The sequence below is a fragment of the Centruroides sculpturatus genome, unplaced genomic scaffold (assembly GCF_000671375.1).
Source record: "Centruroides sculpturatus isolate CEXI.00-Female unplaced genomic scaffold, Cexi_2.0 scaffold1197, whole genome shotgun sequence".
Taxonomy (NCBI): Eukaryota; Metazoa; Arthropoda; class Arachnida; order Scorpiones; family Buthidae; genus Centruroides; species Centruroides sculpturatus.
In genome coordinates this window covers 151,116-178,060 of record NW_019385486.1, presented here as the reverse complement: position 1 = coordinate 178,060, position 26,945 = coordinate 151,116, and the positions used below count along the sequence as shown (strand labels likewise).

The 26,945-nt window shown below is 28.9% G+C and overlaps 1 protein-coding gene across 1 annotated transcript in view; it reads left to right on the top strand.

Annotated features, from left to right (window-relative positions):
* LOC111639434 (putative leucine-rich repeat-containing protein DDB_G0290503) overlaps positions 1 to 26,945 on the top strand; it is a 37,279-nt gene that overhangs the window by 4,393 nt on the left and 5,941 nt on the right. The window contains exons 3-7 of the mRNA XM_023385326.1: positions 3,455 to 6,331; positions 9,047 to 9,157; positions 13,161 to 13,349; positions 24,106 to 24,306; positions 24,370 to 24,548. Coding sequence (XP_023241094.1) covers positions 3,455 to 6,331; positions 9,047 to 9,157; positions 13,161 to 13,349; positions 24,106 to 24,306; positions 24,370 to 24,548 — 3,557 coding nt within the window. The remainder of the gene's footprint in view (positions 1 to 3,454; positions 6,332 to 9,046; positions 9,158 to 13,160; positions 13,350 to 24,105; positions 24,307 to 24,369; positions 24,549 to 26,945) is intronic.

Here is a 26,945-nt window from a genome sequence, read left to right as displayed (position 1 = left end):
ATTCTCTGATTAGTCTGGAAACAAGGGGACCCAATTCTTGCATTTTGTGACTGTAATGTAATAATCTTAATCTTAGTTATCGTTACTTTTGCCTGAGCAACGCTGGGCCTACCTGCTAGTATTTATATATCACTTAGAGGAGTCTTTTAGCTTTGGAATAAAAAGTTTGTACGTTCTATCTTTATTAGAACACTATTTATTGAATCTTTTATTCTGAGGTCATGTGATGACATCAGAATTTCCGTGTCTCTTTTGGTAGCAAGTCCGCCCCTAGTCGGAGTCGGAGTTGGTAGATTTTTATGCGACTCCACAGCCCTGGTATTTCATTAATTATTGTTATATCTAAAAAATTTATTTGGTTGCATTTTTCTAATTCAATATCAAATTTTATATCTTTATTTATATTATTTATAGTATTTAATATTATTGTATCATTCGTTATNCTGAAAATAAGACCTAGCGCACTTTTCAGAGCAAAAATTAATATAAGACACTGTCTTATTTTCGGGGAAACACGGTAGATAGAAATAACATAAAAATAATTCATTTGGAAAAAGATATGTATAAACATAAATTTAAGGAACATATTGAGATTATAAAATTTAAAGATGATAATTTAATCAATATATCAAATGGTATGCAAATAGATCAACAGTGGTATAATATAATAGGTGGCGCTAATGAAAAAAAATTGATTGTAATGTATTTATCATAGTGTTGTGACAGAAAATAATTGGAAATATATTGTAAAATTGTGTATGTATTCTCTTTAAAAATGTTTTTAATGTTACTATGCTAAATGTAATTAATCTGTAAAACAATTATAATTGCAGTTACTGCAATGTTATATTGTAGAACATACACATTCTTTGAGAGTTGTACTTATGTAAGATTTTATGAGCAAATGTTAAAAGTGAGTATCGTAAGTAAAAAAGTAAAAAAAATTATAAAATTATTAATATGCTAGGTTTTCCACATTAATGTTGGAAAATGTATTTGTGGTGTTTTTAATGGCTGTATTTTAAAATCTTTTTAACGTTACCCGTTGTACACTGTGGTTTTAGAAGACAGAACAATAGGTATCGTATAAGTGTGACAATTTTTAAGCATGGTAGTTTTATGTCAGTAAATATGACCTGCACGTGAAGAGTTTTGTCGTGTTACTAATTATGTTTTTTTAATAATTTGTAGTATTGCACTGAAGAGGGACTTAACATTTATATAAGTCCGAAATGCATATGTGGAAACAATAAAAGAAGTGTCTAACCTGAAAGCTGTAATGATAGTCTACCAAACTTAATGTGGGATTAAAGAGACATACATACATAGAAGTTAAATTTCTTTCTAATATTTTTATATAAATATTTAATCAAAATTGTGCAAGAAAAATAAAAGATTCTCTTAATGCAGATATCTGAAGAACATCACTATTTTTATTTTTGTTTTTATCTATAAATGGTTATTGATTGCCATTTTGATGAATTTAAGTGATATGTATGATATTTAAATATTATACATATATTACATATATACAATATTTCTTCAATTAAAACCTATTCTTTAAAAAAATTCCAGGAAATAAAGGTGCTGTTAAAAATAAATCTTGGTCTAAAAAAGCATGGGAAACACATTGAAGTATAGTGTAATATAGTTATGAGTGACAAGTAAGGAGTTTAACTTATTTCTCTAGGAGTTGAAATTCTACCTCTTTGGATTGTATAGAGTTGGACAAAATCTTTTATTCCAAGATTCACAGAAATGATTTTTGAAATAAAATTATAAATATTGTTAAATATTGAACATAGTAATGTTGCAATCAAGTTCATAAGGCAAAAGCTTATCAGCTGAAGGATAATTAGAAAAACCTGAAGGTTGTGAGTTTGAACCAGAAGATTGTAGTCAAGATCCTTATTCTGATAATGACATTGAAGCAGACACAAATGACAATGTAATAACTGAATTGGAAGATGTTGAATCAGGAACTATGAAACAGTTGAACTTATGAACAGTTGAAAGTATGAAACAGTTTAAAATGGTTCAAATATTATAGTAATAATCCAAAAATACAGTCAGTAAATGGTTTTGATAGTTTGGAAAATGTAGGTGTATTAAGGAATTTCTTTCAATTTTTACCCATTTGTCTTCTGTTACAAGGTAATTAGTCCTAGCCTTGAAAAAAACTCAAGGTCTTCAAATAAACTCTGGAAAAGATGTACATTTTAAAAATAAACCCCCCTGGATTTAGCTTGCAATCATATGTGGTTTTTAAGTACACCTGCATGCATAAGGCAGTGACTATCTGTATAATTTCATGCATAATTACACTGCATGTAATTGCTGTTCTTCAAATTTGATGATTATAAAATCCAGTAATGTGTCTTCTCTGTGTGTACCAAATTTCAACATCATACATTGTTTAGTATACGAGATACTGTTTTGTTTACAAAACAATGTCCTTGACAGCACCACTATAGGAGCTCTTCAAACTTTATGATAGCTTGGACTAATGTGAAACAAGTTCAGCTGAAAATAAATAACAGGAGGGCTGAGATATTTATCAGAAGAACCAGAAAATTATTATTATTATTTTTTTTTTTCCAGGCACACTATAAACCTGCAAAAACATATAAACCATTCGGATTGAAGAGACATATACTAAATCTAAAAACATTTAAATTGTTGAAGGTCGAAACATCTCAGGCTGTCTTCTGGAAACAAGCATTCAAAGTTGTAATGACTTGCAGATTGCCATGATATCAGAAGGAAAAATTGCTGCCTTATACATGCGATCGTGTGATAATAAAGAAAAACTGTATAGATAAAAATTATTACATGCGCAGTTTTTTGAGAGTCTGTGATAAGCAAAGAAAATTTTTACATTCAGATGGATAATATATAGCATGAGGATATTATAGAAGCAGAGATAAGCCAGTAAGTTTAGTGAAAAATGCAAAAAAAACTAGTAGGTGCAGAAAATCACTGCTGCCATGTGATTGCAGGTTAATTGAAGAAATATGATATACTGTATATATATTATCAAAAAATTATTAAGGAATTTAAGGTATTAAGATATGTAAATCAATTAATAATTAATAAATATGAATTAATTTAATTTTTACTTATCTGAAAAATTAATAAATTATTTTTAGATGGATGTTTATTAAATATGCAAAAATTTAAATTCAAATTTATTAACTATTGAAGTTCCCAATAGATGGCAATATATTTTCTTATAGTTCAAATTCTGTTGTTATTAAATCACTTAATTAGTAGAATTATTTCTAAGTTTTAATAACTAATTTTATTTTAAGATTTATACAATTGTTATTTTTTAAATTTAATTTAAAAATTTTAAATGATTATCTTATTGTATGATAATTTTAATCATAATTAATATAAATAATTATTTAGTATTCTATGTTCAAATATTTCATTAAAATGTTTTTATTCATAGGTTTTAAAAAATGAGTTGAAAATAATGGCAGAAGCAAGAGATGAAGCTTTAAAATCATTAAAATCATGGAAAGAAGATATCAATAAAGAAACAAGAGAAGTTGAACATCTTAAAGGAGAAATCCATTTCCTTAAAATAGAAAGAAATGAACTTTTGAACAAAATAAATGATATAGTTGAAGTTAAGGAAAATTTAACTGAAAAATTACAATCTTCTGAAGAAGAAAATAAAATCATCGTGGAAGAATTAAAAAGTAATCAAAAACAACTTGAAGAAACAAAAATGGAAATTGAAAATTATAAATTGCAACTGGAACAATCAAATGAAAAAACAAATTTGGCTGTTAGAATTGATGAAAACGATGCTCTTAAAATCAGTTTCGAAAAACTAAAACAGGAAAATAATGCTTTACAAATAGATATTGAGGAATTATCTCAGGAAAAAAATAATTTGAAAGCTAAATTGGAATCATCATTATTAAGTTTAGAAAATATGACTAAAGATAAAGAAATAATAATTGGTAATTTGAATAATATTATGCAAGAAAATGAAGCATTGAAATATGAATTACAAGAAGTTAAAGAGAAAATGGAAATTTTTGTTAATGAACAACTTAGTAAAAGTTTTAATCAGATTTCTAATGTGGAAAAAGAACTTTTGAAAGCACATCAGCAAAATTTGGATTTAGTAGAAGAATTGGATAAGGTCAAAGATCTGCAATGTTTTGTTGAAGATGAAGCTAAAGAATTAAAAGAGGAAAATGATAAGTTGAAAACAGAAATTAAAATACTTGAAGCAGATTTGGAGAACGACAAATTACATATACGCAAGCTGGAAAAGGAATTGCATGCTGCCGAAGAACGAGAACATGTATGTACAACAGAAAATGAAAAATTAAGAATAAAACTACATGAAATAGAAAATGAAAATGATTTAATAAATATTGAATTTGATAATCAAAGAAAGAAACTTAATGCTTTAGAAGAAATATCTGAAAAATATATTTCTATAGAAAATGAAAAAACACTTTTAGAAAGTGAAAAAACTACTCTTTTAACTCAGATTGAAGCTTTAAAACAAGAATGTAATACTCTAAAACTCAACAATGAAAATGAAAATTTATTAAAAGGAAATAAGATTGATAGTGGAAGTTCATTTGATTCTCAAGAACAGATACTTACTTCAATTGATAAACAGTTTGAAGATAATTCTGAATTAATAAAATTTAAAACAGATAATACTACTTTGAAACAAGAAATAGAACAGCTAAATATTAAAATCTTGGAAAAAGAAAATCTTTTAGAAAATATGTCATTAGTTTGTTCTAATAACTTTGATGAAAAGGAAACCAAAAACTTGAACTGTGAAAAAGACACACAGACAGAAATAGATAATAATATAAATCAATCTGAAAAACAGCTATCTGAGAATAATTATTTACAAAATAATAATTCTGATAAGGAATTAAAACATATTGCTAGTGAACAAGAGCTACATAATAAAATAGAATATTTAACAAATGAATGTGAAGAAATTAAAAAATTTTTGTTTAGCATTTCACAAGAGAAAACTTTTTTGGAAAAGGAATTAGAAAAAATGAAAGTTATAAACAGGGCATTAGAGGAAAATATTACAGAAGCAAATAATAACAAAGATTTGTTTGAACAAAAATTTCACGAGAAATCTGATTTAGTCGAGAATATACACTGTCAAATGGATTCATTATTAAATCAAATTGATGATTTGAATTGCCAATTACATGAGAAAATTAAAGATCTTGAAACTGCTGATTTGAAATTAGCTGATGAAAAATCAAAAATAAATCTTTTGCAAAATGAATTAGAAAAATATAAAACTGAATTAGATAATTTACATAGAGAAGGTTATCATTTATCTGATAATTGTCCGTTAATTGAAGATTACAAATATATTAAAGAGGAAAATGAAAAATTTAAAATAAGGTGTAAATATTTACAAGAGACAAACAGGAAATTCGAAAATTTAATTATTGACTTGAACAAAACAGCCAATGATAAAACTTTAGTACATTGTGAGAAAGAATGTTTGCAAGAAAAAAATTCTGAGCAAAATAATAATGCAGAATTACAAAAAACTAATGAAGAATTTATGGAAACATTTATTACAAATGAAAACATTATCCAATTAGAAAATTTTAAAGAAAAATATTTGAAATTTAAAACAGATAATGGTTTCCTCAAAGAAGAAAATTATAAATTAGAAGAAAAAGTAGAATCTTTAATTTCTCAGCTTGATGCCCTACAAAAGGAAGTAACAAAATTATTAGAAGAAAAAGCAGCTATCAGTAATGATTTAGAAGATCATATTTTAATGCATAAAGAGCAACAAATTTCTTTTAGAAATGAATATCAAAGCTTGGAAGAAAAATGTAATGATTTAAAAAACCAATTATCAGAGAAAACTGTAGAAAATGATATGCAATGTAAACAAACTGAGGATTCAAATATTCAAACAGATGAAGTAGAATCCATTGAAGATATTAAATCAGAACTTTCTGCTACTAAAGACTTAATTAAGCAGTTTTCTGAAGAAAATGCTGTATTATGTAATGAATTGGATATGAAATCTACTATGATAATTGATAAAGAGCATCATATTAAAAGTTTAGAAGACAAAATATTTGAACTTAATCAGACAATTGACAAACTTCTAGAGGAGAAAAATGAATTATTGATTGATGTTAATAATAAAAAGCAAGAAAGTAGCAATCAAACTGAGTCTTATGATGAAAATATTAAAGTATTGCAGATATCACTGAAAGAATCAGATGATAAAATGAGAAAAATTAAAGCAGTTGCTCTGAAAACTAAAAAAGAATTAGCCGATTCAAAAAAACAGGTAATAATAATTAATTTAATATAAAACATTTTTAAAAATTTTATTTTAATACTATTTATTTGTTTGTTTGTTATTTACTACTATATTTCTTGACAAAATGTAAAAGAAACCAATATTTTTTATTTTAAATTTAAATGTTTTTATAAGAAATTTTGTTAAAAAAAATTGAGAGTGAAATATTGGAAATTTTTTTAATAAAGTAGTAACTCTTATTTAGAACAATACAATCAGTTATAAAAACACATTAAAACTAATTTTACAAAATGGATTCAATTTTGATTTGTCTGCTTTACAGTGACAATTTAAATAATATTATTATTAGACAAATAAATCACAAACAAAACAAAACAATAAAAGAGTTTTTCATTTGGTAATTGTTTTGTTTTTTCTTCACTTAATACACTTTAGGAGGTTTCATGTCAAATAATTTGTTTTTTCCAAATCAAATTGGATGGAAAGAAATAAAATAATTTAAGATATTACTTTCTAAGCTGAATACCAGTGAGTGTTGTGCAGTGGTGGCCCTAGCCAGGTTTTCAGGTGGTGCGAGATTGCATTGTGGCACCCCTTGTAGAGACTAAACTGATAACATACATTTTTCACATTATTAATAACTTAGACCTCCAAAAGATTAGTATAGTAATACTATGGATGAGAAATGATAACGACGGTAAATGGAGAGTTAACTTGACTCTTGTTAATTCAGATGTATCGCAAGCTGTTGACGTATTTTCCCTCCCCTCCGACGGTGGAATCTCTTAATTTTAGGTTATGGAGATATAGCACAAATTTCAGGATCATATTTTATATTCTCACAGCCCTGCTCACTCTTATGTAAAATCTATAGCATAGTACTAGTATGGATGAGGATCAATAACAGTAAAAAAAAAATAAAAAAAAACCATATTTCTTTCACAAGGCAATATTCATAAATATTTATTTAAACTGGTATGGCACAGACAATGCTCACATCACGCAAAAGACAAATTTGCATCGTAAATTAATTTAAAATTGAAACAAATTAAGAAAAAAAATAAAATAAAAAGCCTACATTGCCACCTTTTTTGTTTTTGCACTTGCAAATGTTATTAATTCAGAATAATTTAATTTCTAGGCATTAGTATTTTCAATAGTTAAATTGCTAAATATGACAGTCTATCCCGACACATGGTTGAACGTAAATAAGTTTTAATTTACTGAAACTTCATTCTCTTTTAGCGGCAGTTACAGGTATGGTCAGCAAAATTCAAAGTGCTGTCCACACATTCTGGAATATATCCTATCAATCATTTTGTTTAATAAGTTGAAGAACTTTTATTGGTTCTGATGATTCAAGTTCTTTCAACAATGGATTCGGGTGTAAAAGTTTTTCAACCAATTCACAACCAGATATGTCACATTTTTCTCCATTGGTTAAACTTATTTCTAAATTTGCACAGGCTTTTTCCAGTTTTGACTTTTCATGAATTGTTTTGATGTTGTATAAAAAGGACAATGTATCATTAAATTTGGATAGTTGTGTAAATCGAGTGACCAACGCATTCTCAATTGTATCGATCATAGAGTAAAAGACGTTTATTTTAAACAATTCTTCAGGATCTGTTGGTGTCTCATCTACGGCCTCGTATTTAAATAATCTCTTCTTTCTTCAGGATCGGACTGAGTTAAAAATAAGATCGATAATGCATTTTGGAACTCAAAAGCGCATTTATCGTTAATACAAATCAGTCAGCATTCGATCTTCGTTCGTTCGTTCTTGATAAAGGTCATTAAAGATGACCGAAAACGTTTGAAATTGTTAATAAATTTGGCTGCAGTTTATGAGGTATTTGAGTAGTATATCCTTGTTGACTCTGAAGTTTCCTATTTTTTTAAACGTAACCAAAATGTCCTTCCTTCGGAATTATTCAGTCTCAAGTAGCCCCTAGTTGCCTACTTGTGATCTGGAGCACTCTTCTCTTCACGTCTTACTCTCACAGAGGTCTCGTCAAGACTAACTTTTTTTTTTTNCACGAAGGTCCAGTAGAGACTAACCCGTTCTTTTTGTTTTATCGGTCCTCGGGCCTTAACTCTCCCATTGTTTTCAGTTCTTGGGATTGGTGGTCCCACCCAAAGGGAAGAAAGGAAATGTTCTAGAAAGACGGAGAACAAAAGGGAATAAGGAAATAAATGTATAAATATTGGTTTCTTTAATCTTGGTATTTATTTTGGCGGGTAGGGTTAAGTAGTAATAAGGTGATTGGGTTTTATTTTTTTCGCAGAAGATCTATCGTTGCATTTTCGGCGCCCCCACTATGACGGTGCCTGGTGCGGTCGCACCGTTCACACCACCCTAGGGCCGCCCCTGGTGTTGTGTTTTCAGTGTTACTTCTAAAGAGCAGCATATACAGTGGTGTGTTTTGCAAGGATTTAATTCTGTCCTAGTAATTTTTTTGTAATATAGGAAGATAGATATATTGGGCTATATGTATAAAACTATTGTACTTAGATGACATATTATGGATTGAAGGAAAATACAATAATTGATGATAGATTTTTGCATGAATGCTAAAATTAGCTAATAATGTCTTTAATATAAAAACCTTAGATTTGCATTTTTGGTTTTTTTTATTTTTTTTATTTTAGATTATGTTTCAGTTACAATAACTTGATCAATTTTTGTGTTACTAGCTTACTATATTATATAAATTATTTAAATGTATGTTTTTATTTCAGTTGAATGAAATAACAAATGAAAGAAATCAGTTAAAGAAAAAAATGGAACAGCTTGTTTCAGAAAAAGACAAGGCAGTTTCTGACTGCAGGCAACATCTTTTAAATTTTCAGGTTTGTTTTTTTTCCAATTAAATTGCATCTGTTTAAAATATTTTTGAAAATTATAATACTAAAATAAATATAAACCTTTGTTTAATATTTCTAATTTAACTTATTTGAAAAGTTTTTTTCAGGAGATCAAAATATTACATTTGGAGAATCAAAACTTTGACAATTTTGATGCTCTAAATATTGTACATGTCTAGACAAACCTGTGTTAAAATAACTCTGCCCATTACCATATAACATTATTATTTTAATACATTTTATGCCATGACCAAAGAAATTTGAGCAAAGAGTTATCAAACATATCAATATTCATACAAACTGAAAAGATAGTTTAATTAAACTATCTTTTAATAACATGTGAAATATTAGGTACATTCCAGTAATCATAAGTCTTAGCCACAAATGATTTAGTAAGTTTTTACTAGAACTAATAACCTAACACGATGGCAGAAGCAAACAGCACTATATTGACATTTGAAAACTTATTTTTTCAAAATAATTTTGGGTTAATACAGACGAGTAGTAAAAAATGGTGTTGATAATATAACCATGGAGTTGGCTATATTGCTTCATCAGAACTCACCATATTTACAGCCTGATGAATGTAATGTGCATGAGTCACAGCACTGATGAACTTATCAGTGAATATCGAAACACATTTTAGTACATCATGGTTCACCAATGCGCTGTTTGATGCATATTGGAACGTACCCATTCTAATTCATGTCCTATAGCAGCATGTCAAATAAAGGAGAGAAAAATTTATCTGTTAGTAATNATAAAAGAGTTTTTCATTTGGTAATTGTTTTGTTTTTTCTTCACTTAATGCACTTTAGGAGGTTTCATCTCAAATAATTTGTTTTTTCCAAATCAAATTGGATGGAAAGAAATAAAATAATTTAAGACATTACTTTCTAAGCTGAATACAAGTCAGTGTCACTTCTAAAGAGCAGCATATACAGTGGTGTGTTTTGCAGGGATTTAATTCTGTTCTAATAATTTTTTTGTGAGATAGGAAGATAGATATATTGGGCTATATGTATAAAACTATTGTACTTAGATGACGTTATGGAGTGAAGGAAAATACAATAATTGATGATAGATTTTTGCATGAATGCTAAAATTAGCTAATAATGTCTTTAATATAAAAACCTTAGATTTGCATTTTTGGTTTTTTTTATTTTTTTTATTTTAGATTATGTTTCAGTTACAATAACTTGATCAATTTTTGTGTTACTAGCTTACTATATTATATAAATTATTTAAATGTATGTTTTTATTTCAGTTAAATGAAATAACAAATGAAAGAAATCAGTTAAAGAAAAAAATGGAACAGCTTGTTTCAGAAAAAGACAAGGCAGTTTCTGACTGCAGGCAACATCTTTTAAATTTTCAGGTTTGTTTTTTTTCCAATTAAATTGCATCTGTTTAAAATATTTTTGAAAATTATAATACTAAAATAAATATAAACATTTGTTTAATATTTCTAATTTAACTTATTTGAAAAGTTTTTTTTCCAGAAGATCAAAATATTACATTTGGAGAATCAAAACTTTGACAATTTTGATGCTCTAAATATTGTACATGTCTAGACAAATCTGTGTTAAAATAACTCTGCCCATCACTATATAACATTATTATTTTAATACATTTTATGCTATGACCAAAGAAATTTGAGCAAAGTTATCAAACATATCAATACTCATACAAACTGAAAGATAGTTTAATTAAAAAGTCTTTTAATAACATGTGAAATATTAGGTACATTCCAGTAATCATCAGTCTTAGCCTCAAATGATTTAGTAAGTTTTTACTGGAACTAAGAACCTAACAAGATGGCAGAAGCAAACAGCACTATACTGACATTTGAACACTTATTTTTTCAAAATAATTTTGAGTTAATACAGATGAATAGTAAAAATGGTGTTGATAATATAACCATGGAGTTGGCTATATTGCTTCATCAGAACTCACCATATCCACAGCCTGATGAATGTAATGTGCATGAGTCACTGCACTTGATAAACTTATCAGTGAATATCGAAACACATTTTAGTACATCATGGTTCACCGATGCGCTGTTTGATGCATATTGGAATGTACCCATTCTCATTCATGTCTTATAGCAGCATGTCAAATAAAAGAGAGAAAAATTTATCTGTTAGTAATGAGTTCTTTCTTTGGATAAGTAATAATAGGATTTACATGTAATAAATAAGTCTGTACTATATAAGATTAAAAAAAAATTCATGTAAAATATCATGCTTTGATGAAAACAACATGAAATACATATTTATCTTATCATTAAAGAATGTATAAATGTCTGTTCATGTATAGATTATTCATATACAAGGTATTTGTTATTCTGTATTAAATGAAAATAATGTTTATTGTCAAACTATTTAAATTTTTATGCAATACAGGGTAATTCAGAATCATCTGATTTCAAAATTATCTAATTATTATTCTGTGTTAATTTTTAAAAATCAGAATCATTTGACTTTTTAAAAATTAACACAGAATGATTAGCACATGAAAGTAAAGGACAAATGTCTAAGTTTCAGATTATGAACAATAGCTAACACTAGTGTGTTGTTTATGAAACTCTTTTAAAGAAGTGAAAATGACATCTACTCAACAGAAAACATTTTGCATGCTGCAGTTTGCACAATATCAGAGTGTAATCACTGTTCAGCATGAATTTTGTAGAAAGAACCAAATAAATCCACTGATGACTCAGAGTATTTGCAGGTGATATCAGCAGTTTGAGAAGAAATAAGTCCAGGGCAACCAGGCATACCTTCAGAGGATATTGAAAGAGTGAGAGAGACTTTCATATGCAGCCTGAAGAAACTGACCTATTGTGCTAGTTGAGAACTGGGGATTCCTCAGCCTACTGTTTGGCATGTGAAGAAAAAATTGTGTTACAAGCCATATAAATTGAAAAACTTGCAAGCATTGAAACCTAGTGGTGAGACACAATGACTGAACTTCTCCCTTTACGTGCAAGAAGCTATGGAGGCAGACAATTTTCACACTCAACTTGTTTTCAGTGATGAGGCCACTTTCCATTTAAGTGGCAAAATGAACAGTCATAACAGTCACGTATGGAGCTCTGAAAATCCTCATGCATGCATTGCACATGAATGGGACTCACCCAAATTGAACACTTTTTGTAAACTTTCCATATCAAAGATTTACAGACCATTCTTTTTTTGCAAAAAAAAAAGTGATTGGCATTTCATATTTGGATATGTTACAAATCTTGCTTTTTCCCCAGTTGAAGAAAGATCTTCCCAACTTAATTTTTCAAACAAGTTGAGGTACCGCCCCATTGGCATACAGAAGTTTGTCATTTTCTTAATGCTGAGCTTAATACAATCCAACTGCAGGGTATGCAGTTGGATTGGTCACATTGGACCAGATGACTTGATGTTATACAGTGACTAAAGGAACTAAAGGAAAACTTTGTGACTACAGGAAGTCATATCACCCATTTCATTGGTGCACAAGAATAGTGACACAACTCAAAAAAAAAAAAAAATAGTTCTTCCAGAACAGCCATTTAAAAGTTTCTTTTATTTCTGCAAGGCTTTGTCACGATCTTGGATTTATAAAATTTTCAAATCTTTTTTGGAAATAAAGATTTGAAAATTTTATAAATCCAAGATCATGACAAAGCCTTGCAGAAATAAAAGAAACTTTTAAATGGCTGTTCTGGAAGAACTATTTTTTTTTTTTTGAGTTGTGTCACTATTCTTGTGCACCAATGATTTGTAAAAAGACCTAGATATTTGTCTTTTACATTCATGTGTTGTTAATTTTTAAAAATATAAAAATTTAACATCAGATTATTCTTTCTGAATTACCCTATATATTATTATTTTTTAAAGCATTATATAAAATATTTACTTTTTAAAATTAAATATTAAAATTATTGATTAATATGTAATAGTAATCAAAATCAATATTGAAGTTATTAATTTATTTGCATAATTTTGAATAGACTTTGCAAGTTGAATATGATAAGATTGAAGATAAATGTGAAGCAATGAATTCAAAACTTAGGCAGTTTGAACAAGACGTAACTCAGTTAACATCTGAAGTAACATCAACAAAAGAAAAACTTGGTGAAATTAAATGTGAAAATGATTCTTTGAAAAAATCTTTAGATGCAACTGTTTCTGACAAAAAGGTACATTATATCCAATTTCTTTTTACTCTTCTTTGGAATCCAATTCTAATATTATTATAGAATTGTACATTACATTACAAGTACATTATTATAATCAGATATTAATCTGATTATAATAATGTACTTAGTTTATTCACTACTATTCTAAACTAACTGCTTTTTTATTTTATTTGTTAAATACCAGTAAGTAAGGCTGCATTTGCACTGCCAACNAATATCACATGACAATAGTGGGATGAATACATTATCTTTTATATAACCCCACAAAAAGATAATGTGCTCATCCTACTGTTGCTGCATGATATCACTGAGTTAAAAAAGTGTATCATCACAGCAGTGTCCACTATTGACGAGCCTATGTTACAAAAGCTGGGCAAGAACTGGATTATGTATGCCATCTCACCCATGCAGTACATATTGAACATTTGTAGATGTTAAAAAAAAATAGTTCCTGCCCCATCCACTGTTGGTTTCATTGAAGTGAGTTCAGTACCTCTCTCACAATGACTTTTTGTAATTCTGAAAAATATTATGAAATGTTCTATATTTAGCAAATAAGTGATATAATGTAGCACCTCTTATAGGCAATTGCTATTAAATAATCACTCCTCTTCATGAGTGTATTAGGAATGCATTCAAATAGCTGTAACTCAATATATTTTACATTCACATCAATAACCACTTCTTATATAATTAATAACCAGTCTTTGAAGAATCTTCTCAATGGAAGTACTTGCATTCAAGAATTAAGATTAATTAATTTCATTCTATTTGTTGATTCTTAGAAGTCAAGATTTCATTCTTAAAGTCGTTTATAAAGAAAGTTTGGTCAAATAAACTAGAATGGCAATTTATAAATTTCCATGGCTGCTTACAATAGCTATTATATTAAAGCATTTTTTCAATAAATTCATTTAATGGCATTCATATATAAACTCATATAATAAGAAAATATTTCAAACAAAATATATTTCAAATAGTGAATGATCAAAATTTGCTCTGATCATCTTTCTTTTCATTCATAACTTCTATTCATCTTAACCATTGTTTTGCTAGACAGTTTCTTATTGTAGATTGTTTCAGACAATCATAATTATTAGCCAATATAATAATAAATTTGCAACTCATAGCAGATAAGATTAATTTGCAAAATATTGTATCAATTATTATAAAAGAAAATGAATTTCAAAAATCTTGAAACATTTCTTTAATGATAAGCATAAATTTTGCTAAAGGGAGCTAATCACACAGGAAGCACATCAGTAATTGACTATGCCAACTTTATTATACAAAGAAATACATTTCAGACTTACTTCTCCTCTTCAGCCCTTTATTACAGATCTACTTAATTACACAATAATTACTATAAAATTCTAATATACCATACTGTATATATAATACATTCTAAAAAATTTAAACACAGTATATTACTTTTGACTGTTTTTTAAAATATATTAGTGACCATTGATAAATAAACTTTGTATTGATAAACTAATAAATAAAACTAAAATTAAATTAACAGAAGGTTATAATAAAATATGATTTTAAAAAATTAAAGAACAAAAAGGGAGTGTATACCTGTATAAAAGTAAATGTAAAATAATCTAAAAAGTTAATTAAAAAAAAGAAAACCTTTTATAATAAATGTAAGAGAGCTTCATTAACCATTGTAAAACACTTAAAATCTCACTGTACCTTCCTCAACCTAGTTGATATTTACACAATACAGGATACAGTGTATTATAAAACATGGGAAGTGAAAGGAGGTTGGAAGGGATCCACAATGAGCTAGTTTAATTATTTAATAATGAATGTCAGATCTTACTGATGACTATTCCTGTGTTAAAATTCATTCTGTTTTCTTTAATTTCAATGATTTCTAAATGCTCATAAAATGTTCTTTTAATAATAAAATTCTTAAAAAAGAAAAAGAATCATATTCAGTGAGACCTTGAAACTCTCTTGATCACAATGTAAGATAAGTGTAGAGTTGATGAACCAATAAATAAAATTACACCAATACAAAGTTTATTCATCCAGTGGTCACTAATATATTTTAAAAACAGTCAAAGGTAATTTACTGTATTTACATTTTTTAAAGAGTGTATTATGTATTCAGTATGGTCTATTGAATTATATAGCAATTATTGTTTAATTAAGTAGATCTGTAATAAAGGACCAAGGAGAAGAAGTATGCCTGAAATGAATTTCCTTGTATAATAAAGTTGGCATAGTCAATTACTGATTAGTCTCTTCAGTAAAATTTATGCTTATCACCAAAGAATCTATTAGGAGAATGAGTAACAATTAAACAACCTTAAAACATTTGTTTACTCTAGCAATACCTTCAGGTAACAATTTCTATTGTTTCATCTATCATAGCAACATTACACTACTAAAAAGTGATGTTCGAGTTCAAAAGCATTCAAGAATGTAAAACAGAGAAGATGAATTTCAGAATATTTTTTTCATTTATGGAGTTTAAATAATCATAATTATGTTTAGATTTTAAGGAAACTTTTTCAATTTTTCCAGAGTTTGAAAGATCAATTCAAAAGCATTTCATTTATAATTTAGATTCTTAAAAAAGTTCTTATGTTTATTATTATTATTTAATTAAAAGAAGAGTCACTTGAAATGCAATTGGTTAAAATATCACTGGCCCATGCATAAGAACATGTGGATGACACACAATGGCAGTGCATATAACATCATTACAGAAAAAAAAATTCAACTTTTATTGTGAGTTTAAAAATATACTTTAAAATACAGGGTGATCATAATAAAAGTATTTCTATTCAGAGACATCTACAGATTTTCTGGGCATAATTAAACCAAACACAGTAATAATACTGTCCAGCATATGAGGTAGAGATCCTTGTGGAAAAAAAATTACAGTAGAGCGTCATTTATCTGAATCAATTGGGGACTGGGGTTGTTCGGATAACTTATTTTTCGGATAACCGATTATGTATGAAAAAATATATTAACCTATCCCATGTTGAAATTTTTCTCCGTTGCGTGTCGCTTCGCATTGAATTTTCGTCGATGTTAAGCCTAACATAAACTTTTTAAAATAATAATCGTGGCTATTGTATCATTAAAAATTATTTCTTTATTTTGTACAAACAAAATAAATATATTGAAAAATATAAAAACCAAAAATATATACTTTAGAAGGTGATCTAGTATCAAAAATGTTCGATTCAGCACTACACAGTCCTCAGAAAAACACCACACAAAAATGCCAGTGCTGCCAACTAAAACACACACACCAACAAAAAAAATATTGGAGTAGCCCAAGATATAGCCAAAGATTGCAGCGCCACAGCACTAGCAAAAATTTAAATTTGCCAACTGGAATTCTTTCAGATAACCGACATTTCGGATAAACGACGCTCTACTGTATAAATTTTTTACAAAAAAGCTTTATGTTGTTTTAAGAAAGTATTCTTTTAATTAAATTTCTATTTTTCAAAGCATATTTTTGCTTTTTGATTACATAAAAATACCATTATATATTTGCCTAAACATGATAATTGATATTGTAAATATCTTATGTTTCACTTTAGCAAACTGTAATTAACTCAAAAATAGTTAATTAAAATAAACTACATGTCATAATATCCATTTATGTCCTTTCATAAAAACAGTTATATAGTAAGTCTTCTAATTCTAATTTAATTAAAAAAACTGATGAAATATAAAACAATAGCAAATAAAACTTCAAAATGTATTAAATACCTCTTCTTGGACTTTCATGATTAAATAAGATTCCATTCACAGCAAACAAATTATATGCTTCTCTATAGTTTATCACAATCCAAAAACCATATAATTTGGCTACACCTAAAAAATAATACATTATACTACTTTAAATATTAAGAAAATTCTCATATTATTATTCTATTACAAGTTAAAATATAATAATTGTATTACAGAAAATTGTAAGTTTCGTATTAAGATTTATTTATTTTATGCTTCTTCATTTCAAATCATTGTTTTATGGTGTTTAGTTTGATGCAACACAATGCATATGTATAATTATACATTCATAAAAATATAAGAAATACATTAAATATTTGCTGAAGTTTGTTCATTTATGTTAGTTATAAGTTTTCGTATATATAAATTATAAACTCAGACAGTTAAAAACAAACTATAATATTTTAAATATAAAATATGCCAATTTTAAAAAGCGATTTTTGGATTATTTTTTCATTATATTATAGATAATTACAATTGGAAAATCTAAGAACTTTCTAAATTATAATGCTTGTTTTAGTTAAAATTTAAATTTATGAAATAACTTCAATTTTTATCTCCAATTAATTGATTCTGATTATTTTAAAAATATGTTTCTATGCAACATTTCTTTTACAAAGCATTGATAATTTTTTAATAACAACTATGTAAAACAAACTATTCTGTTTAACAGAATTGTTTAAGCTTTAAAATAAAAAGCAAAGTGCAATTTGCTAAATTTGCTGTTTTGGTTTTACATCCCATTGAAATCAAAAACTAATTTTGAATTGATTTTGTAACATGCAATTAATAATGAAAATTTTGGTTTGATTATATATATATATATATGTTACTGTGAATGGCCGAAATCTGGCGAATGTCAACATTCTCCGGTGAATGTCAACATTCACACAGTCGTTTCGTGTATGTCCGAAATATTTGCTAAATATCGTTATTTCTCACTTACACCGGCAAATGTCGACATTCAGAATGCGCTGATGGTGAATGTTGAATAAAAATATTTTTATTACATTAAGACAAAAATGCAACTTTTTAATGTGTCAAAATAGGAGAAAGCTTAAGTAACAGCACATGTAAATAAACTGTTGAACCTAAAACGAACAGTACATTCTAAATCATTAAAGAAAATAATACAAAATAAACTTACACATAAATTATGTGATTAACGTTATACAATCTTATTTATTGCAACAACTTAAACTGTTATGGCACTTTGAATTGCACGAGAGTCCCTTGTTTTACAACTGCATTTATTCATGGAACACTTCTTTTTGCAATGACAGCGTGTATAGCCTTGCCCTTCACTTTTAGAATTAGCTGCAGCTACTTCTCTCAGCGATATTTCTTGAGAAAAAATCTCATCCATCGAAAGTAACTTTTCTTTACAAATTACGAACTGATTACGGGTATAAAGCTGCTTCAGGGTACCATTTTTGTTTGCAAATTTATAAAAGTCGGAGTCTTCTATTCCAACAACCGCCAACACATTTCGGGTATCTGTACGGCCACGATCGACATCAGGAACTTGTATTCGTACGGTATCACCAATTTGAGCAGAAGGAAACTGCGAAGAATTTGGCGACAGAATGTCGCCTCTCTGTCAACAATAGCTTCTGGGGTGTCGTTTCGACCTCCACCAAAGCTTATCTGTGCTTGTCGACATACACCAGCAATTGTTCGAATGTATAATAATACAACCAAATATTCGGTCTTTCACCGACGTATTTTGTATGTGTCGACATTCTCTAATTTCAGTCTTTCACAGTAACATATAATTATATATTAATTATATATGTACTGTACCTAATTTATATATAATACTGTACAGACGATAGCAAACTCAATTTAGCTGCCTAATCTCTCCGTAGCGTGGCACACGAACGGTGGAAAGTAGTTCGGCTGCTCATCCACTATTGGTCCAGATTCTATCAATCTTGTCGCGTCATGAGGCAGCTACAACGTTTTAGGAGTTCCTTTATACGAATTTTGCTACAATTTTTTCACTACGTTATAGGAATTTACGTTATAGGGGGGTCGACTGTATGATTGTCACAATACCAAGCTGCAATTTTTAATGTATAATGAATTACATTTTAAATAAATAATAATTGATCACTAAGAATTTTCTGGTTAAAAAAAAATATCAAATTACAAAAATAAACCTGACTCAATTCTCTGCAAACTGCTTGTTGACAAAATGCACATTTCTGTGGCAATCACATCAAAATTCAAATTTTTGTTATGAAAGCCAGTTAAATGTTTAACAATTAAATATTTAAAACGAATTTTAAAAAAAGTCAATATCATATGCTTATGTTTGATGTTGGAAATATTAATAAGCAAACTTTTTACAAATATAAATGGATTTATGAATCTAAATTTTACTTTATGTTGTTTGTTTACATTTTATCTCAAAAATTACTTGAATATTTTGTTGCCATAAAACATTTGTGAATTTATCCAATTACAAGACACTCATTTTTTTATTTTTAAACACATTATTTTCAATAATTAAAAATCAAAGCTTCTTATCAAATATAATGTTTTAAATTCATTCAAGAAATCATATTTTTAACATTATATTATATTTATTATGTAGTGTACACTATAAAAATACACTTAAAAATGTTATTACTGTAAAAAAATTTTTTACAGCAAAGGCTACATGCACTTCAAGAAAATCACGAAATTGAAATAAAATTGCTTCAACAACAATTGGAAGTTGCACACACAGAAATTAGCCATTTACAGAAAGAACATCAAAAAACTTCATCACCATCACACATGCCAGAAGAACCTGCACAATTTGATATATTTTCACAAGAAAGACAAGAAGGAGAGGTAATTTCCTGTTAACAATCTATTTTAAAAATTTTTAATAATAATGAAACTATCAAATGAACAGCCTGATTGTTTATTGGGCTATAAGGTTAAATAATTACAGTAGAGCGTCGATTATCTGAATGTCGATCAACTGAAATGTTGGTTAACCGAACACTTTCCAGTCAGACTGTGTCCTGCTGAATCAAACGTTTTTGATACTAGATTAACTTTTAAAGTATAATTTTTTGTGTTTTTATATTTTTCAATATATTTATTTTCTTTGTACAAAATAAAGAAATANAATCTTGTCGCGAAACGACATTATAGGAGGTACGTTATACGAAAGTTGCTACAATTTTTTCGTTACGTTATAGGAATTGTCGTTATAGGAACGTACGTTATAGGGGGGTCGACTGTATTTTGAGCCTTCCTTCTCCAGCAGCTCACACCCATTATTCTCAAATCAGCCTCCACATCCTCATCCCATCTTTTTTGTGGTCTCCCTCTCAACCTTCTCCTCTCTGGTCTTTCTCTATACACTTGATACACCTTTCTCTCCAGGTCCATTCTTTCCAAATGCCCAATTCATCAAAATCTCCCTCTTTTGATTTCTGTCACAATATCAGAATTTTCATATAAATCTTCAAGTTCCTTATTACTTCTTATTCTCCACTCTCCTCCCTCCTCCCTCTTGTACTGGCCCATATATTCTTCTCAAAGTCTTCCTCTCAAATCATCTCAACTGTTCTTCATGTTTACTTGTTAGTGTCTATGCCTCGGAGCCATACATGATTACTGGTCTTATAATAGTTTTATACATTCTGATCTTAATGCATCTTGATATTTCTTTAGATGTTAGAATTCGTCTTAAAGTATAATAGCTTCTATATCCTGCTGTCACTCTTGCCTTTATTTCTTCATCGATTTTGTTCTTTTCTGTTAGCTGAGTTCCTAAATATTGAAATTTATTCACCTGTTCAAGTTTATGGTCCTTTATATGTAGAATTTGACCACTTGGCCCCTGACAATCTTTTCTAATTAACTTCATATGTTTTGTTTTTTCATCATTAACTGTTAAGCCTTAAATCTATTGCTACTTCATCCATTATTTTAAATGCCTCTTTGATTACCTCTTTAGATCTTCCCAATATAACTATATCATCTGCAAATGCTAAGCACTGTAAATGTTTCTTAAAAATTGTTCCTCCTGCATCTACATCCATTTCCTCATTACCACTTCTAATACTAACAAGGGGACCTTACGGTCTCGGAAATTCAGTTCGGGGTGAGACTTTGCAGGTTAGTAATATACTTCAAGAGTGTCCACCCAGAAGAATTGTAAAGTGCACTAGCCAGAAGACTCAGAGAAAAGGGGCTCTAAAATTTTAAGTGCAGTTCATATATTGGTTGATTTTACACTATGGCAGCACAGCAAAATTGCTGATTCTGTAACGAACTCGCTTGCCATGTGGGCGATCTAGGTTCTATCCTACCTTCGGCTAACTTTTTTTTTTTTTATTGTTTTAAAAATTATAACAACTTTTAAATAAAGTTAATGACCTAAAAATATTAGCAATTAAATCATAAGCTTTTTTGAAGTTGATAAAATGTTGGTATATCTCAATATTATACTCATAGCATTTCTCCAAAATTAACCTTATTGTGGAGATTTGATCTATAGTTGATCAAATCTACTGGTTATTACAAAAACCGCACTGATAATATCCCACTATATTTTCCATGTATACTGCTAACCTCTTTGCTAATATTTTCGAAAAAATTTTATAAACTACATTCAATAAAGTAATTCCTCTGTAGTTATCACAATCTAGTTTGTCTCCTTTTTTGTGTATTGGGCATATTATTCCTGTATTCCAACCTTGTGGTATCTGTTCACTTTTCCAGATTTCTTAATGAGTTTGCCTATCTCTAGTTCCAATTTCATACCACCTGCTTTTATCATTTCCGATACTATTCCATCCTCCCCAGGAGCCTTGTTGTTTTTTTAGAGTTGTTATTGCCCATCTCAATTTGATTGGTCTTCGATATTCACACCCCTCATTTTCACATTCTTCTCCTTCTTCCTCAGAATCTACCTCTGAGGCTTCTTTGTCTATTTTTGTTTTGACCCCTTATAGATTCTACTCCATTGTTTAATAGTATTTAAAAATATTCAGCCCATCTATCTAGAATTTCACTTTTCTCACCAATTAATTCTCCTTCTTTCCCTTTACAGACAACAATAAGGGTTGAAACCCTTTCTTCTCTTCTCTAACCTCCATATAGAATTTTCTTATTTCATTAGTTCTTCTATTTTCTTCCATTTCTTTTAGCTTTGCATTTAGCCATTCTCTCTTTTTCTTCCTACACAATTTAGATACCAGCCTTCTCTTTTCTTTGAAGTCTTCAATATTATTTTCAGACTCATTTTGAATCATCTTTAACCTCACATTTCTTCTTCCTTCTAATGCATCTCTACAATCCATATCAAACCAACTATTTCTCTTTCTTTTTCTACTACTTCCAAGTACTGCTGCAGTTGCGATGACACTTGATCTTATATCTTCCCACCATTTTTCAATGCTTCTTGGTCTCTGTCTCCTTTCCTTTGCCTTCATCAGGTCAAGCACCTGTTGATATTTAATTTTAATTTCTTTCTGCTTTAGAGATTTGACTTCATATCTTATAGCATTTTTTGCCCTTCCACTTCTTGGTTTGATTGATATTTTTTGTCTATAGTTTGCCCTCACCAAGTAGTGATCTGTACTACAATCTGCCCCTCTGTAATATCAGTAGCATGCCTTCTATTGATAAGTATATGGTCTATTTGGTTTACAGTATTACCATCTGGTGAAATCCATGTACCTAAATGTATTCTTTTATGAGGAAACACTGTTGTTGCAACCACCATATTATGTCCTGAAGCTAGGTCCACTACTCGTTTACCATTGTCATTACTATTTTCATGAATGCTATTTCTTCTGATGACTCCTTGATACACTTCTTCTCTTCCTACCTTAGCATTCCAATCCCCCAGTATTAGTTTAACATAATGTTTTGGTACTATCCATAGGACTTCCTCTAACTCACTATAAAATTCATCCTTGTGATGTTAAAAATCTTCCCTTTACACGTATGGTGGTTATTCTTTTATTAATGCATTGATAATTTAGAATGGAATATTGCAGCTTTTTTTTAATCATAAATCCAGTTCACAATTGGCCATTTACACAGCCACTATGAATTATTAAGTATTTATCTCCCTCTAATATACCACTGTCTTTCTAATTTATTTCTTGAATAGCAGCAATTGCTATATTATATCTTTCTAGTTCTCTCTGAAGACCTTTAAATTGGCCAGTCCTAAATAAACTTCTAACATTTGAAGTACCTATTGTTAACACATATTTCATCATCCTTTTCCTGTTATTTTCCCTTTTACTTCTGTTTCTTCTATTTATAAAAATCATTTCGCTGTCTATCTCACTGTCCTTTCTGTTCCTTAAGTCATCCATTTTAGAGCCATCCAGTGAATTTCCTGTTTGTGTTATTACAAGATGTTTTTACAAGGTAGGGGTGTAAACTCGATGCTCAACCCCCATTTCGGAGGACCAAGCCAACAACTACAGATCCTAAATGGCAATTATGGTGTCTTTTGCCATATTTGTTCCTTGCCAAAGCATTAATATTGTTCGTTAGTTTTCATGTTAAAGCATGTGCAATTTACATTAGACTTTACAAGGTCTTTTTTCAAAACGAGATCAGCCATTCCTCCATATTGTTCAAAGAGAATTATGGGAAGTTCGTGTTAATTGGCTGATACCATTATGACAATGAGAAATGTTGAATCTTGCTAAATTTCAAACAACAAACAACTAAGATGAAAATGCAACAAGAACAGCAAGTGTGAATATTTTACAGATAAAGACGGACAATAAAGAAATTGGTTTTGTCATTGTCATCGGCAATGTGAATGCAGCCTACAATTCCAGAAGAATTTGTGAACTTTGTATAAAGTTATTTAACTAATATCAATGAAATAATTTTTATTAAAATAAAAAGACTACTACTTTTTTAAATACTTATATTATTAACCATTTAGATTTAAAAATTATTATGGAAAGAATGAATAATTTTATATTAATTTAAAACATGTTAACTTTTTTAGCAATTAGAACAGATGAAAACAGAGCTTGAGGGAAAAGTAATTGTATTAGAATCTGTCCATGAAACGGAAACTAAGAAACATAATGAAACACAAGCCGAATTGCAAAAGAAAATACAAAAAGTAACTGAATTAGAAGATCAATTGAATATGGAAAGGTTCCAACACACTTCCACAACTCAGCAATTAGAACAAGCTCTTAAGGTTAATTTATTATTTTAAAATTTACATCACATAAAAATATTGAAACAAAGTCTATTATTACAGGAAGCTAAACAACAAAATTTGTTGAGCTTGGAAATGGCTGATTATGAGCGTTCTGTATCAGAACTTAATGCTAACCTTGAAGAAAGAAGCAAGTGTATTAATAATCTTCAATCCCAGTTAGAGAATGAAAGGGAAAAGTATAATACAGCTCTAGAAGAATTAAGTAATTATTATAAATATATTCTTTACAAACATTTTTGCAGTTACTTTTTAAGATTTATATATTTAAATAATTTTCTGTGAACTTAAATCTAAAAGTAAATGAAGATGAATTTTTTAAAATATGGATTGATTGTAGTTTCCAAAATTTTTACTGTATTAGTTTTGCTTGTTGTCAGAAAATTATTGTTTTACATGCTTCTAATTTTATCTACAGATCAGGTTCTTTTTATCTGCAACATTTTTACGTAAAAGAATTAATGAATACAGTTGACCCTCCTATAAGATCATAGATACGTTCCATTTTTTAGGAATCCGATTTCTTACGAGTCCTTCCAATCACAGCCCGACACGTGTGAATGCTGATTGAAAGGTTTTCTTCCATAAAATTAATCGATTCTAGACTAATCCAACTCAACATTTCCAAAATACGTATATTTTTTATGGGAATAATCCATATAAACTATGCTATAAACAAAAAATTGTAGTATGCACCATTCGACATCGCCATTGCTCAAGCTTGTTTTCGTCGTGGAACAGCTCAGCAAACAGCGGCCGATTTCTAATAACTTATTTTTCTGCGGAAAATTCGTTGAACTTTGGAGACATCATTAATATAAATAATTTTAATCGCTGTTGAATAAGAAATGTTTCTTTCACAAGAAATGTATAAAATTGCAGTACAGTAATACCCCGAACTTACGCGATAGGTGGGACCGAGTGATAACCGCGTAAGTTGAATTCGCGTAAGTTGGGGTATAATTTTGCATATAAATACATACAAATAACAAAATAAATTGTAGCTATATGTCAAACACGTCTGAACATATAAGCCGAACAATAGAGTGGGGGGAAATGAGTAATTAAAAGTTGCGTGGCGCTCAAACAAAAGACGAATCGACAAGATTTGAAAATCGCGTAAGTCAGGGTATTACTGTACTGTATTAGACTTGCGGTACCTAATTTACATACTGAACAGACGATAGTTAGCCTAAACTCTCCGTAGCGTGGTGCTACGCGGCGGAAAATATATATATAATTATAACAAAATTACAATAAATTAAGNCAAAAAAGGGACAACACAGCCAATGAACAACAACTTGTCAGTTTGAGATATAAGTAAAACATTTCAGTTCTACCGGGGCCAGATTTAGGCATTTCGAGGCCCTGAGCCAAACTCTCTGTGAGGCCCCTTACCAACCCTTTACAATTCTAGAAGTCAATCATATAAAAAAGAGAATTAACATAAACATATTACTTTTTAACAAAAAACATTTATTATTAAAATTATTTTCACCATATTATCTTATTTTATAATATGGTGGAAATAATTTTAATAATAAAAGATACAATTTAAAGAAGGAAACTAAAAATTTTGTTTTAGTAGCTTTTTTATGATCAAAAAATGACAGAAAGCTACCTATAAAAATCAAATGAATTTTATACTTTTATAATTTTATAAATACTAGAAATGTAATTACTTTACTTTTTATAGTTTGTTGATTTGGAAAAAAAAAAAATTATATCAAAATTCAATTTTCTTTTTTGTAGAAAATTTTGAGCTCCCTTCAAGCTCAATGCTCTAATTTTCTCTCTCTTCAATTGCTGGTGAAGTAATATCATCCTTACACCTAAAGTGGCTGTGTTCTTTTTACTTTTGTTCCTAATGACACCTTGAGAATAATCGATAAGAAAAACTTAGCCACATGCAATAACTATCGAAACTGAAAACAAAATGTACAGCTTGGAATAGCATTTTTACAGTTGATTAAACACCAATCACCTGGTTCCGATAGAAACTGGTTTTTATCATATTTGTTAGCTTAATGATACAACTCAGGATAGGTCCCCAGCACTATTGTTAAAGGAAAAGTATGATGTATGGTACAGCAGTAAGCCACTACTAATTTGAGGTGAAGAGCATATATTTTAAATACAATAAATTAAAAATACAGTAGACCCCTTATAACGCGCAGATACGTTCCACGCTATAAGAATTTTACGTTGTAGGAATCCTTAAATACATGAGCCAATAACATCCTGACACGTGTGAAGTTTACGGACTACGGCTGTTTGAAAAGTTTTCTTCCATAAAATTAACCGATTCTAGACTAATTATTCAACTCAATATTTCCAAAACATGCATAATTTTTTGGGAATAATCCGTATAAACTATGCTATAAACAAAAAATTGTACTTACTGAGTGTGCACCATTCGACTATGCCGTTGATTAAGCTTGTTTTCGTCGCGAAACAGCACATCGACAGGCGGCCGCGATTTCTAATAAGTTATTTTTCGCAGAAAAATAACTTGACCTTTGGAGACATCATTAATATAAATAATTTTTATGGCCGTTGAATAAGAAATATTTCTTTCACAAGAAATGTATAAAATTACAGTACTGTATTAGACTTAC